General features: G+C 38.8%; 1 protein-coding gene across 8 annotated transcripts in view; it reads right to left on the reverse strand.

Annotated features, from left to right (window-relative positions):
* Window positions 1–16,718, reverse strand: part of LOC143352485 (inositol 1,4,5-trisphosphate receptor-like) — a 71,538-nt gene that overhangs the window by 38,031 nt on the left and 16,789 nt on the right. For all 8 annotated transcript variants that reach the window (XM_076785000.1, XM_076785002.1, XM_076785001.1 and 5 more), the window contains exon 2: window positions 9,064–9,247. In XM_076785000.1, the coding sequence (XP_076641115.1) occupies window positions 9,064–9,161 (98 nt within the window). In that variant the 5' untranslated portion in view covers window positions 9,162–9,247. The remainder of the gene's footprint in view (window positions 1–9,063; window positions 9,248–16,718) is intronic.

Here is a 16,718-nt window from a genome sequence, read left to right on the forward strand (position 1 = left end):
GCATTTTACAGATCCTAACCAAATTTGGTAGAATGAATATATTAACGTAAAAATTCCACCCACATTTGGGTGACATGGCAGTCAACGTGTTGAAGACGTTTCTGCATTACGTGGGAGAATGAAAAGATTTTTTCCTATGTTCTTCAAATAATTCTGAAGGCACTCGACAATCTTTTCAAGCATTGAAATTTGATGTACGATCATTTCTCTCCGTTTCATTGGACTTTGAATGGACAGCGTGTCGCCACACTCTGCAGCGGCGTATACACTCGACATATTTCTGTAATTATTAAAATGTCATCACTAAAAACATTGATCAAATTATAGTGGATACAATAATTCGCTTAAATTTTAATATTAAGGCAAATAAAGATAAAAAAGAATTTCCTTAGTGTTTCAAAACAAACGTACACGAATTAGACCAAACTGTAATAATGTAAAAATAATTAAACGCTAATGTTCGCGTACAATTTTTTAATGAACTGTTCAGCTTTCTCGGTTCAAAGGATTTGAATCGGAGCCTTTTCAAGGCTTCGATAGTATTTTATAACCGAGCGATTTGCACGGCGGAGCGAAGAATGGATCTCTCGTGTTGATAATATGCAATATTATGTAAACAAATTTAGATTATACGGAACCTAACGTTCCGGAGAGGCATTAAGGTGTGACGCAACGTCGTGGGATCCTCGTAAGTCATACTTTGCTTTGTGTTTGCAGCTCGGCTAACGTCTTATCTTTTTTCAGTTATGAGGAAGACGACGCCGTGATCTTGCGACGACCAAACAGCCGCCGGGAAAACGAGATTCGATCGTCGAGATCTTATTCGTGGGGCCCATTCATGCTCGGTGAATGCCACTGAAGTTAGCGAAGTGTGCCTGACCTATTTTCCTTTCTCCTTCTTCGAGTGGAACTTTGCAATCAATCACGTGCCGCTCGCGGCGGAAGTCAAAGTCGATCGAAAATTAACCCACCCTTTGAAACGTTTAACACTCGATTAAATAGTGCGTGTATTTAGTTCTGAAAACGGGGAAAAAGGGCGAGCGAAAATTGAATTTTCTCCGCGCGCAGCGAGGTGTCGCCGCGGATGAAAGAGACTTTCATGGGCAAAAATTTGTACTCGAAAAAAAAAAAGAGAATCACGTCTCGGCGCGTGCGGCGTAACGAAACTCGAAAGAATCCATGTTATTTTAAAGAACGCTGCGTTTTGCGCTCTATAAATAAGCCGTCGATACAATCGGACAGAGATCTGGGAAGGATCGAACGTTCGATGTTTTTGAATCTGCCACATACTCGGTAGTTGGACTCTTTTGAAAGTGTACAATTGTGTATTGAAAGCGCCGGTGTAAATAGAATTCGCGAAGTGATTCATCGAATAAAAATAAACCACATTAACGGAGTGAAACTCTTCTGTACTGTAGCGAGCTTGGAGTGAAAATTGTTAAACAACCGAATCGGCAAGTATTTTAAGCATTGAAAAATGGTGCTTCGTTATTTGACCGCGCAAAGAAGAAGCACTAGAATTTCTCGGAAAATAATCACTGTAGTTTTCGACTAGTTCAAATGCTACTTAGCAATTTGTCAGTACAAATTTAACGACACAAAAATTGCACTTCTCGTTGTGACATCTTCTACGATAATTTTTCTTAATAGCCGCATATACAGTTTAACACTGTGAACGCCAAACTAGAAACCCCAAAAATTCCATAAAATAAAAGTAAGTTATTTAATGAAATAAAAATTGAAAATATTAAATGTATGATACTGAGTAATCCTCCAACTTTCTTGCATGTTACAGATCCTAATCAAGTTTAGTACAATAAATATATCAACGTAAAAATTCATTTTAAAACCTGCACAAATAATTCCGTCACCCACATATGTGTGACGTGGCATTCAACGTGTTAAATAAGTAAAAATTAAACAAAACGGATGAAAAATTATGAACTTAAATGTAATTTAAAAAATTTAAGAAAGAGATTAAGGAACGATATATGTTTGTGGTTATGAAAATTCCAATACACGTGAACAAGAGAATGGGAGAAAAAACATTGGACTACCAGCCCGTTAGTTAGGTTAACGATTAGTGTTACACGCTCGCACGAGGCCCGACGCGTCGAGTTTGACGAAAGGTGACAGGACGTCTTCGGGAAACTTATTAATCGGCTTATGAATAAATCCTGACCTGCCCACGGCACCTGTTTCCGTTGAATATATTTGCCCCGTCGACTATCTAGCGTCGCATTTGCTATTCTTTGCGCGCGTGTATTATTCGCGCGCCGATGCTTTCAGGTAACGTAAAGATAGGACACCGATACGGGCGGGTAATAAGGCAATCTCTTTGTAATCGACCCCGTCGATCGTGTACTCGACTGCGGAGACTTTTCAAAGGGTATCTGCTACTGACGTAAACGTGTGTATCATTAAACCATTATCGGGGAAAGCATCATCGAGTAAAATATTCTGCCGGCGGACAGAAACGCTTCACTCGGGACCGTAGAAAACTTATTCCGATTGAAAGTACGGGAAAATTGCCAATATCGTTTAAAAAACGTTGGCTCGTTGCGGAAATTTGGTTTGGCTTCTTTAGAGTCTGATATGGATCACAATAGGATGACAGATCTTGTCTCAATATTCGAGGAAAATGATCTTATTCACAATGACTTGAGTGCTATTTATTGTGCCATCCTACGTTCCGAAACTGTCCAAAAAGAACAATTTTGGTAAACGGTAAGATCTAGGTACGATAACGGACCCTATTACTGTGGGGGTACCAGTTACTATGCCTATATTCATTATACTTATTTTTAAAACATAAAGAATATTTTAAAAAACAGATATTGAATTTTTTCATTAAAATCAGTTAATATATATGTTATGCGTCTCTTTTCTAATATTCATTACGCTTTAAAAATAGGTATAATGAATATAGACACAGTAATTGGTACCCGCACAATAACTGGGTCCCTATGAAACTTTTAACAACGTATTTGTGACATTTTCCTGATTCGAATGAGTCCAAACATGTTCGCGTGGTCACAAGAAAACAGTAACTCTGCACGATCTATGTCACAGCTCGAACCCGAGGATTGTACAAACCAGTGAAGCTTTAATCCAACATTATACCCAGTTAACGAATCTAAACGCACATATTCGACTTGGTTCGGATAATCGAGGTCCCACTATATCGTGCATTAAACAAGTAAATCTAATCGAAATTGTGTCGTGTTTGGCATCATTTTACTCACAAAATATAATATTCTGGTAAAAGCGTCATATAAAAGAAATTACGAACAAAAGAATCGTATCATCGAATTGGTATTGTTGCAGGTTCGACGCCAACGAGACGAGGTCGACGAACAGTGTCTCTACACGATACAAGTGACATTTCGGTCCCGAAGTTTTCACATACAGCGAAACATTAATGTATATCCTCGAGAATCGAATATACGGCGAAGCCACGTGGAAGACGAATACATATATCGTTCACATTAATTCGTTGCATATTTCCTTCGCCTGTGTGGCGCTCTTTAAGACCAGGATTACGCATGCAAACACCTGTCGCTGGTCCACGCGACCAACTGGGCCTTTCACGTGAAAATTGGCCCCTGCGCGATAGAAATTCCATGTAAACACCATCAACGTCCTTCTTTTTGTTTCCAGCTCGTTATCCCGCGGGAATTGCTCGACTTCGAATTTTATATTGCCCTTTTATTCGAGACTCTCGTGAACAAGCTCGCGGCGACGAAGAATTCCAAAAACGCATCCATGAAGAAACAAGACTATAGATTTTTCACAGCTTTACTACAGCCCATAATTTGTTCTTCTTTCCGGATTTTACAGGCAGGTCGAGTAGTGATTGCCATTTCATCATGGAAAAATACAGTGGCTCACGAAAGTATTCGAACGCTTACGTTTACAAATTTTAATGAATAAAATAAGATGTACTAAACTAATCTGTGTAGAACAATTTGGTATCTATAGTAAGGGGGAAGTCTCAAGATTATGTCAGTAAAATTTGAAAAGGATTCGACAACGTAGGCTGAAGTTATGATATATTTATTAGAAACACACGTAATAAGTGACTCACAAAAGTATTCGAACGTTGTAACGCTGTTGATATGTTTTCATCTTTCTTAGAAACGAATGTACACATTACTACTAAATTAAAACATTGGTACGTTCAGTTGATGTTAAGACATCGTTTCCGTAACAGCAACGTATAACAGTGCACAGTAGTAGTTAGAATGAAGACTAAAAAATCAGAAACACGAAAGTGTGAAAGAGAAATGATACTTCGATTGCATAACGATGGAAAATCATATAACGAGATTGCAGAAATTATAAACAGAAGTAAGTCTACAATACATTATATTATTAAAAAATCAAAAAATGAAGGAACAATTGCGAATACCGCTCGATCAGGTCGACGAAAGAAATTAACAGAAAGAGAACAGAAAATTATCATTCGCGAAATAAAAAAAGATCCTACTATATCCGCTCCTAAACTCACAAATATGGTAGCTGATATGTTTCATAAAGAAGTTCATCCCGAATTATGTCGACGAATCTTACGAAATAATGATTTTCATGGCAGTGTACCACGAAAGAAGCCATATATTAATGCGGTAAATCGAAAAAAGACTGGCTTTTTCAAAAGCATATCTCAATAAAGATCTTTTTTTCTGGGATAAAGTCATCTTTTCGGATGAGTCTAAATTTAACATCTTTGCCTCAGATGGTCAAAATTATGTTTGGAGAAAACCAAATACGGAATTGGAAATTAAAAATTTACACCAAACAGTGAAACACGGAGGTGGATCGGTTATGGTGTGGGGGTGCATGACAGCAAGTGGCACAGAAAATTTGATATTCATTGATGGAATACTCGATAAATATAAGTATTTAAATATTTTAAGGAACAACCTTAAAGAAAGTGCCCGTAAATTAGGATTATTGAAAGACTTCAACAAGATAACAATCCCAAGCATACTGCAGGAATTGTGATAGAATGGATCATATATAACACACCACATATGTTAACTACTGCACCGCAAAGTCCAGACATAAATCCAATTGAAAATTTATGGGCTGAAATCGGAAAAAGATTAAATAAATATCAAATAACTTCAAAGGAGGTATTGAAACAAAAAATCATAGAAGTATGGACGACTTCCATTGCGTGTACTTTTACAAAATCATTGGTTTATAGTATGGAACGTCGATTGAGACACATCGTTACTGCTAAAGGTGGTCCAACAAAATATTAACATTAAATAATGTAATAATATATGTAGCGTTCGAATACTTTTGTGAGTCACTTATTATGCGTGTTTCTAATAAATATATCATAACTTCTGCCTACGTTGTCGAATCCTTTTCAAATTTTACTGACATAATCTTGAGACTTCCCCCTTACTACAGATACCAAATTGTTCTATACAGATTAGTTTAGTACATCTTATTTTATTCATTAAAATTTGTAAACGTAAGCGTTCGAATACTTTCGTGAGCCACTGTACATACGGTCGCACGGCGTATAGAAATTGTTCAAATTTATAGGAAAAATAATGAATCTGTTCGGTATACCTTATACCAATAACACCTTTAAGAGTATTTTATCTACATTTATCTTATCGAAAGAAAGCGGAGTATACCACAACCTAAGAGACGCGCGGTCAAGTCAATGATTCTGACTTTTACTTTCACTTTCTTACCGATAAATTAATCGTATGTTTATTTCACACAGATGCGGTGAAGTTTTTCCACACTCGCGATTACTGTTCATATTTGCCAACGCGTAGCTACAGTGACTTCCACTAATATTCGGATGCTCTCAAAAATCGCATAACTTTGTCAATATTGGACTATACTACTTGAATTTTTTTGAAAAGTTAGAACAATTGGATCGCTTCATAACGTGAAAAAATGTTTAATTAAAATTGCAATTGATCGAAATTACAAAGAAGGTATTAAAAGTTGTATTTTGCAACTTTCTTGTGGAGGCTTATATTAAAAATTTAAAAGGTACGTTTTGTACATCTGTATCAATTATACATACTCTGAATATTTCATCTAAATCGGTCAACGTTGCAATGAGTTACAAACGTTTAACGATGAAAGCTTAAGGGTGAAAGGCGCAGAATTTTGGCCTTGTCAGCGAATTTCGCCCTTCTGTGATCATTTTAAAACATCCGTAGCTCATTGCAACGTTGACCGATTTTGATGAAATTCTCAGAATATGTATAATTCATTTTGCCGACAGAATTTGTTTACCCTGTTCTTGTATCTAGCGTTTATAGACCCTAAGCGTCTGATCTGCCTAGTATAATCTGACACTAACTGTCCGAAAACAGCGCCCATCCTTCTATCAGAAAGTTCCTTAAGGGTGGTATAGAACAATAGCCAGCGGACTTGAAGACGATTTAGGACAGTTACCCGTGCGTACCAACCTGCAGAAAAAACCGAAACATGTGATTGCCATAAATTCGAGTCTTCCAGCCGACTCTCTCGTGCCCTTTTTTTTCATCCGACCATCCCGTCGTTTTTGTAAGCGTGTTACGGGGCGTGCATTTTCGACACGCGTAATGCCCTTCCTAAACTTTTCAGAAAAATCAGTGTCGTTCGAATCGCGGTAGAGAGAACATCTCTAAAGACTTGTCAATTCCAAGCTCGCGGTTGCTAATCTGTGTGTTTCTAACAATCACATTTAAACTAATCACTAATAATTAAAATGTCGCTTCAAAGTTCACGGAGTTGATTGAATTTTGGGACACCCTGTACATCGGCTAGAAGATACTCCGCGGCAGTGGGGATAGTTCTGGGACTTTTATCGGCTAGATATTTGGGACACATGCACCGTTTATATTGAAAGTGCTACAAGTCCACTTTTTTTTTTTATAAAAACAAAGACAAATGTACAAATTATATGATATCTCATTCTTTAAAAAAAAATGGACTTACACCACTTTCAAAATAAACGGTCCATATACCGAGTAAAGACTGTGTACATCTTGTGACACGAAGAAAAAGAAGTCAAACGTTTCACAGCGTTTAATAAAGAAAATATGCGGATTTTCCACCCTGGGGATTATTATTGTCAAAGAGCACGTGAGTAATTCATAGATACTGCTTGAGCAACGCAGGAATATGTAAAATACTTGAAAACGATTCAGATAGAGTTTCTCTTCGAGCCGAAAGATCTCAGAGCAGGAGATACCAGTGTTTACACTGAATATCTAATCGTTTCTTGCATATTCTAGAAAAACAGTTCGACATGCTACGAGCGCATCAGGATTAGTTCAACGGTGGGCCCGCATTCAGACGAGGAAACTGTTTTCCTGTGACCCCGATGGAAAGATTGATGGTCGAGCGCGGACGATAAAGAGAATAGTATACATCCCTTGCATCGGGGAACAGTGATATAAGGGCGATGGAAATCGGGTGCCAGAGGTATGCATCGGATTTCAAGCAGCTGATAAAAGCTACTCGTGCACGTGAACAGTAGGGTTGTGCGAGAACCCGAAAATATCGAGACGAGTCGGGAAGAGGTCGATCGGGTAGGGTCGGGTTCCCGAAAATGTCAAGACTCCCGAAAGAATCGGGTTTCCCCAAAAAATCGAGATTCTCGAAAATTTTCAGAACCCGGTTACCGTTTCTCGAACTGCTATGCAGTGCTATATGGTAGCGTTAAAAATATGTAAATACACAGTCACACACATGGTTTTATGACACTCCGAAACCATGAATGTATTCATGAAAACGAATATAAAAGGTTAGTGGGTTCTCGGAATTTTTGGAAATCTCCACTCTTTCGGGAATCCCGATTATTTTTTGAATGCCGATACTTTGAGAATATCCCGGATTCTTTATAATATCCCGACATTTCGGAACCGTAACCTGAAGAAGAAGAGCATAACTATTAGGAAGCCCGTTTTAAAAGCACGAGTGAGTAGCCAACTGTTATTGTTGTTTCATTTTTTTTTAGCGAAAAAATATTCGTCTAGAAATTATACGAGATTACCTGTAACTGTGTGTGTGTGTAGAATTATTATTCCAAACAGTAAATAATTTCTTTTATTCTTGGATGTATGTTGTGATGCAATGTAACCGCATGAACAATAACGTGCAGAAGGTACACGAACACTTTAGTACCGCCTTATGTCACGTGCGTGACCATTACTGATTAGACCAACCTCTGTTCGCGTACGTGAACAATACCGATGGCATCTGATAATGATCTGACGCAAATGGATAATGTAAAAAGAAATCTAACTGACGCAGGTAACACAATATTATCACAATTGTTATTTTTTACTGTAGTATCGGGTGTAGGTATTGAAAAGCCTAGACTTTTCAAATTTAGTTTTTTCGATATTATTTACTACGCTTGCTCAAGCTATTTTTGATGTGTGTGATCAAATCGTTTTTACCCTTAAAGATCGCGGTTTTTTAAGGAATTATTAACGAAAAACACGGACCAATCAGAGCGCGGCTATTAGCGGACGGAATGCCACACTAAGCTGTAGCCGCGCACTGATTGGTCCGTGTTTTTCATTAATAACTCCTTAACAAAGTCGCGGGGAACATTTTCGCAAAAGAAAAAGTTACTTGAAACCACCTCAGGAATCACCAATCCCTTTCAAGGAAGTCATTTTTCGGAACACCTTCCGTCTTGCAAGTGTGCACGATAGTTGCACTTGCAGGTGCAACGTTGGAGGAATATCGAAAAATGAAGAATTGAAATCGTGAATAATAAGACAAAAAAGAAAGCCATGATAATTCCGAGTTCGGTAACGGCCGCGGGACCAGCGCAAACTCGGAAAATAAGTTCGCTACTGCGGAGCTTCGGGTGAAATGAAAATTTGACCTTAATTCCGGGTTCATTAATTATTTTCCGCGGGTCCTCGAGCGTCTCGGCGGCTCTCTTCCGGCGCTGATAAGATCGTTCCAAAGAATTCTGCCTCGCGTCCGAAATCACGAAACAATGGGGCGTCGTCGCCGGCCCGTCTGTTTAGTATCGCGGGGGTTAACTAGTTAGAATGATTTAATGAATATCCAACTTACCCGAGAGTCGAAAGAAATCCTGAGACACTTCCCTCCGCGTAAAGGCTGACGATGTCGCCGAGGTGGAGGAAACTCGCCGAGCCGAGGATCTCGCCCATCTTGACGCTGTTGTTTTCGAGTCTCTCGGTGGCTCAAAGTCGGAGAAATTTCACCCCTTAGCCGAGTGAATTATTCATGGCTACACCTACGGGGTAGAAACGATCGTTAACACACATACACGAGTGTAACTGCACAGAATCTCCGGACAGTGTGCATAGCTGTGCAAGTTCTACGTTCCTTCACGCTTCTTGTCCCGATTGAGGACAACCGAGAATCGTCGTTCAGATTTTCTAGGTCATTCCTTGACACGTGTCCGATTGCACGGCGAACATGATTTTTTGGTATTTCTGAAAACTTCGGGACCGAAATGTCGCTTCATATCGTCCTACTATTCGTTGATCTCTTGTCGCTCGCGTCGAACGTGGAAAAGGATAGCGTCAAATAGATAGATAAACTTTTTTATTATCAATTATTTTTTTTTTTTTGTGAAACTTTTACCGTTATATTCTTCACATTTTTTCTGATTAAAACGACATCAAACACGACTGGCTCGTATTTATTTTCTCATTTGATAAAATCGTAGAACCTCGATTATCCGAACAATACAGTTACCTAGATTGAATCTTGACTGATTTCTACAGTGATATTTGTTGTGTATGAATCGTTCGCATGTGAAACGCAGAATTCAGACACCATTATGTCTCGTTCGGACTGATTTTAACAAAAACAAAATATGAATATGCTATTAAAAGTTTCATAACGAAACGATTGTGAACAAATGTTTTGCCAATTGTGTTGCAGTAAATTTTAAATGTCTCGCATTCATTTAAATCGAGATACAAAAGAGAGGTAGCTCCAACATTTGAATTGCAGTTAGTATGTATAGCAGCGAATGCACGAAGCAGTCGTTCCAGAATACAATCTTTTAAAGTTTGATTATTGATTCGAAACGTTCAAAAGTCCCAGGTGTTTCTCGAATATATTAGTAGCTTTGTTAAACAGACACCGACTTTACAGTAGTATTTGAACGCTTTGTACGAGCATCGTCTACCTAAACCCCTTAAATGTGGAAGATGATTCATCCTTATGTGGAAAAATAAACAGGACTATGAGTACGGATCGAATGGAAAGATAACCTCGAAGATAATTTACATTAATTCCGCAGCGTGACTTTTAAAACAAACAGAAACGTAGATCAATTTAAAATAACACGAGTGCGAAAAGAGACGAGTTCGGGAACGTCAGCAGTGGACAAATAGCTTCTGGCGAAGCCGGTAAGCACGGCGCGACGACGAAATAAGGAAAAATGTAAAATATAAATCGTTTTCCTTAATCGAATAAACGCGACGGATCGAGCACGCTCGGATTACCTTAAATTGCGAAATGTGTCTGCCGTGTAATTACTCCTATCACGGCACTTTTCGAACGGACTTTTTTCCGTCCTCGATCGCCGACGGTTTCATCGCGCCCTGGATATCCTGTAAAATGGATCCCAGCGACCTCGATTTTACCATGAAAATTGCCATCCTTCGTCCGTCCGACCGAGCTCGCTGCGAAACCGAAGGATATTGACTCGAATCACGTTTCCCGACGATGAACCGATCCCGGTCTTTCAGAACTCCGAAGGATCTAAAACGTTCTTGTGATTCCCGTCGTTCCTTAGCGTTCATGCCGCACACAATGCGAAGCATCTTACACGTTTCATAAAGCAATCTCAACGAAAGGCTTACAGATTGATATTCCCTCTTTTCTGACGCTGTAGGGGAAATCGTGACTGTACATTTTTATTTACAATAAAATATGCGATGCTAATCAAATTCGTTTTGGGGCGCTCGTTAATTCTTAAAGTACAAAAGACAGGTATTGATATTATTTTTGCATTTTCACCATAAAGAATATTTCAGTCAAAGAAACCTAGAACACCACGAGATCCGTCAAAATGGCGGGTTGCGAACCTTTTGATTTACGGTTATTGAGATTGTCGAGACGCATTCGTAGGGAATTATTTAACAAATTTATTTATAATACATTCTTGTCATTTTTATAGAGTGACGTGAAGTAATTACGTTTGGGATTCGTAAACGTAGTCTTGATGAAAGTCACTTTGAAACAGGCGTGGCAAAAAGTATTTTATATATCGTAAGTAGGTACCGTGATATAATCTCGCACAATACGATCCGATATTGCACTTATCATATTGAAAGTTTAAAATAGACGCTGCTACATCATGTGCGTATGATGTACAGAACGATTTCCCATCACCTAGTGATTATACCATTTAATCTTCGTAACAAAAGAATCGTTCTGCTTATGGTGTGATTGACCATCGGCAACCGGCGAACAGTAATAACCGCAACTGATCAACGATGAATGCCAGTTAATATTATGGATCACTCGTGACCACGATAATTGCTATTCCATAGCTATTGATCGTGTTAGGCGGTGGTCTCTCTGCTGACCATTATTGGTCACTAAAGACCACCAATGGCCGCAAGTATCGGCTGACAATTGCTGTCTTCTGCGATGCCGGCAGCGTTAGCCCGTCTTGATCGAATCTTCGCGAACACTCGCAGCAATTAAAAGATTAAAAATCTCAAGCGGTCTGACCGGAGTGTAACAAACTTGCCGACTACAAAACGGGCAAGAAATTAGCGCGCCCCGAGCAAAACGAACAAATGGCCAATGATAGTGGGTGCCGCCACTTTTAATTTAGTCACGGTTAAGAAAAACGTTCGCGTGATATTTTCAATCTGATCGTTGCTCGCATGCCTGTCTACGGCGAACGCGGCGGCTCGTTAAGAGCAAGCACGAATGAGCTAGATTTAATTGGTCGGCAAGATAGGCCACAAATTGGCCCGTGAAGTTCTCCGCTAATAGAGACGGGCCGGATAAACGGTGATCATTGTTTTCGATTAACACGTCCGTCGTCGCTGTGGAACGGTGTCGCGCGCGCCGCACAACGATAAAATAATAACAGACGGTCCCGCGTTTTCTATTAAATAACAGGCCGTCGCGCGAAGTGAACGCGCGAGGTTTCGTAAGGAGCTTAATTTCAAGACCCCGGGAAATCTATAATTCGTCATCGGAGGGATCAGAACCGACGATCCATGCGAAAACAGTTCGTGATCGATTAGCTCGCCGATACCGAAGGGAATTCTGACGACTGTCGAACCAGCGCGCTCGAACGACCGGAATCGTTCGTTGCAACTTCCATCGATGAACGATTCCTCCATCGGTAACCATCGATCGTTTATGTCACCGGAGAACGAAATCCCTCGATCCCCCAATACAACCGCGCGAGGTCGATATTCAATCTAGGAAATTCTATTCGATTCGAAGTGAAATTTAAGTGAAATAGATCAGATAGCTCCCTTTTACTATATCATTTTATTTCAGTCGTTGTAAATCGTTAGTTAATAATTTATTTATCGGTCATTTATTAATTCAATTATTATATTATTATCTTCATGCAAAATTACCATTTTCCATTATTTCACGAACGTCCAAATGAGACCAAAATTTACTTTTCCAACTGGAATCGTTCCTTATGGTAAATCAAAAGTGTCATTAACCCCTTGAAACGCGGAAACGTTCTCGGATGCAGCATAAGGTTCTTATGATATTATACACGTTCAAATGAAATATTGTTTAATATAAACGACACATATTAGCAACAACATGTTTATTATTGTCCTACGAAAACTATATTATTCAAGATATATTATTTAGAATTTTGAAGGATGGCGTGACAAAATATTCACAGGCATATACACTTTCTCAAAATTTTGAAAGACTGAAAATACTTGTCACGTGTCATTAGACAATTCCTTTCTTTAATAAAAATTTTGATACACTGCGAGTGTATTTTGAATTACTGTCTCGATCAGACTTTGAATAAATGGTAATCACATGTTCACAATAATTTGATCACCCACATAATGCGTGACGCTGACAGCGAACTTGTTAATGAAATGAACGATGGAAATTATTGTTCCGCTATTGTGTAATTTCATTTTGCATTGTCGAATGCCACCGCTATGAAGTTGTTAGGCTCCCGATTTCCGTCCATTGTATACGTACATGCAGCAAGTTTGTACAGTGACTATTGACAAACAAACCTATCATGGTTATAGGATTTCGCTTTCGCCAGGTCGAGAGTATGGAAAAGTTCGAAAGCTATTTGCCGCGTGTTTTCACAGGGTTAAGTATGCAGATCTCTGTTCATGGAAGAGACCCGATATTACGTCCCCGGCATAAACCAAACAAATATTCTTTTTTCTACATGTTTGCGACGCTCTCAGACGCTATCATCGATTTCCCCGGTAAAACCGAACCCGCCTCAATGCCGTTGTTTACCGGCAAGCTTAAGGTTGAAGGTCAGTTTATTTAAAGAATTACTTCTCCCTTGCAGAGCGTCCTACGACGATCAATTTTAAATCGAATCTATAATGGCTGTCACGCGGGTCCGCGGGTTCTCGGATCGCTTCGACGTTTCCATATTGGATCGTTCCAGTTTCTTCTGGTTCGACGAATCGGTGCGGTTTCTAATGTTTAAATTTCGAATTACCGGAGAGATTCGTGCCCGACGGGAGAGATCTAATTAGACTTGTCTCGAGCGAGCTTCGAACAAGCAGAGGCCGCTTTCGCTTTTAAGAGCGTAGTCACGTGACTTTTGCAGAGTCGTCAGGTCGGTAACGGCTGTATAATTTCCGTTCACAGCTTTCGGCCACTGACTTAAGATCCGTCTTGGTCTTGATCCGATGGATCTTAAGTCTGCGATTAAACTTGTCACATTTTTTGCTCTGTATTATCGATATTATGAATTCTCACACGAGAAACGTGCTTCTAGTTTTTGGATTCATTTCGCAGAGAATCAAGACAAAATGCAGCTCAATTTGTAGCTAGAGATATTTTCTAGCGCGCGCTACTATCGATTTCATTCAGAAAACTCATCCAATAGCATAAAAATGCTTGGATTCCACAGCATGCACATCGTCGATTCCTGGCCTAATTCTAACGTTTATATTACCAAATATCTGCATAATAAGGACGAAAAGTTGAGGCACGTAAAACCATTTTTCGCTATGTTTGTCGGTAACGTGGTCGCTCTACCTTATCGCGAATCTACGGAGTCTTGGCTCTTAGTCATTGTGCCATCGTCCAATTCCCTCCTACGCGGTGTCGCCAGATCAAGACTTGTTCCCCCACTCCAATTTCCCTTTCTACCGCGCTATTCCCCACGCTCCCGCCGCGGCCTGGTCACGTGACGACGTCTCTGTCGTGCATACTCCGATACCGGCAGAGTGAGGGGGGGGGTAACTTTTTCCCCTCGATTCGTGGCTCCCTCCCCTCATCTGGCGACACTGAGACGGACGCGTTGCCTCCTTCGCGAACGCAACCGATCTATCCCCGATATTCATTCACAGAAAAATTCGCGGAAACAGCAGAGTCAGGGATCTGCTCTTCTCTTATTCCGAGAGAGCGACGACAATTAAGTAATATTAGGTTGTTGCTGAAATGATTTGATCGAGAAATACTATTCGGTTTATTACTGTTTCAAGGTATTTACGAAGCTGACCTTGCGGTCTTCCCCTTAAATTTTTATGTAGATATTCAATTTTACTTTTTTAACACTAGGACTGCATACCTAACCGGTCATTTTGACGGATTTTAGATTTTTTTATTTTACAATTCGTGAAGTTATAGAAATTTGACTTCTTTGTTCGAATTGCTATAAAAATACTATGGAATCTGAATAAATTCGATGCTGGCATTATTATAAAAAAATGTATAATCTAATAGTTCTATTGTTAGATAAAATTTATTTCTTATTCCGTCTCTTTGTATGAGTAGAAAAATAACATATTAACGATCTTCATTTCGATCGATGGAGATTTTCTAAAAGAACGAAGCAGAAAATTTAGTGAGATTACGCAAGCTGTGAGATAAATGTTGGAACATAAAGTATTATTTTAGTGGACTCGACTTTCTCCGAAACCATGCATAAAAACCTGATTTTGCGTAAACATCCGGAGTCCAGCTATTATTGTTCACGTACGAGACTTTTGCATCATCGCACAGTCAAGTCAGATTTCAATTTATTTTCCTTCTGAATCTTCTAGTGTTAAATTTAATCTGTTGGCCTTCGACAAACGCGAAACTGTAGGTAGCGTTTCAGTTTACAGGGACACGGTCGCCATGCACCAGTAATTTCATATTTGGTTGCTAGTTAATAAATACGGCACGCAAAGAGCTAAATGCAGCGATAAAAGAAAAACAATCGTTATTGGTTCAAGCAAGAAATGTTGCTTGCACACCAGCAGGAATCCAAATTTCACGAATTTAGCTCATATCTGTCGAACGTGCATCTTTCTTATAAATAGATTGTAGATAAATAATCAATTATACATTGCAAAGTTAGAACTGTCTGAATCGATTTTGCACGCGCCAATTTATAGCATACCGGCTGCCGAAAAGCTTGTTTTTACATTCAACTTTGTTCTCGTGTGTTATGTTCTTCCTTTCTTTGTGCAATTTAGTACTTGAGAGTACATTTGTTAGCGGTTAAAAATCTTTTAAAATTTACACACATATATAAATATGTCTGAAAACATCTGTGAAAGAAAAATTGTTTTTCTTTCTTTACTCTCCCAATGTTACTTACGTTCTTGATACTTTGTTTTAAGTCTACTGCACTCTTTCTGTACCTCACATTAATATGAGATTTCAAATGAAAAAAGAAACTCCTGTAAAATATAATAAAACCTACTTTTCGGAATAAATGCTCAATTGATTAAACCGAGATTAGTGTATCTCGAAAAAATGAGACACAGAAGCAATATTATAGTTATCTCCAACACAAATAGAGGGCAAAGAAAGAACACTAAATGCTAGGAGTGTACGAGAACCCGAAATATCCCGATGGTGGGGGCGAGTCGGGAAAAGGTCGGGTCGGGTCGGGTTCCCGAAAATTTCGAGATTCCGGAAAGAATCGGGTTTCCCGAAAATTTCGAGATTATAACGTATGACACTTGGAAATAATTCGTGATGGGCAGCATTCTTTCAATTTACAATAAATAATTATACATATTATTTATTTGTGCCCCATTCCTATTCCGTATATACCGAATTGTATAAATTTGTAATAATTAATTAAATCAATAAAAAGTAAAATAACATAAATAAAATGATCCAAAATCATGAATGTATTCATTAAAACGAATATAAATGGTTGGTGGGTTCTCGGAATTCACGATTCTTTAGGGAATCCCGACACTTTCGAGAACCTCGAAAATTTCGTGTTCCCGACCCGACCCGATATTTCGGGTTCTCGCACACTCCTACTAAATACGATCTGTTTTCTAAATAATTGAATGGAATTCAATTGGAAACCTTTCTTCTGTTATCATAACTTTATTGCATATTAATGTAGAAACTGAATGGAAAGTTCAAAAATGTTTGTTGTCTCAAGCATCAATAAGAACAATGGACATTTCCTAGACACAATATATCTTAGAATTTCCTGTGCGCGAAGAATCAATTAGATTTGAAAAAAAAATTTTAATATCAATAAAAAAAATATTTTAACATTTAATCTTTTTGAAGTGTTCGTTCAC

This window comes from Halictus rubicundus, chromosome 3 (genome assembly GCF_050948215.1).
Source record: "Halictus rubicundus isolate RS-2024b chromosome 3, iyHalRubi1_principal, whole genome shotgun sequence".
Lineage (NCBI taxonomy): Eukaryota > Metazoa > Arthropoda > Insecta > Hymenoptera > Halictidae > Halictus > Halictus rubicundus.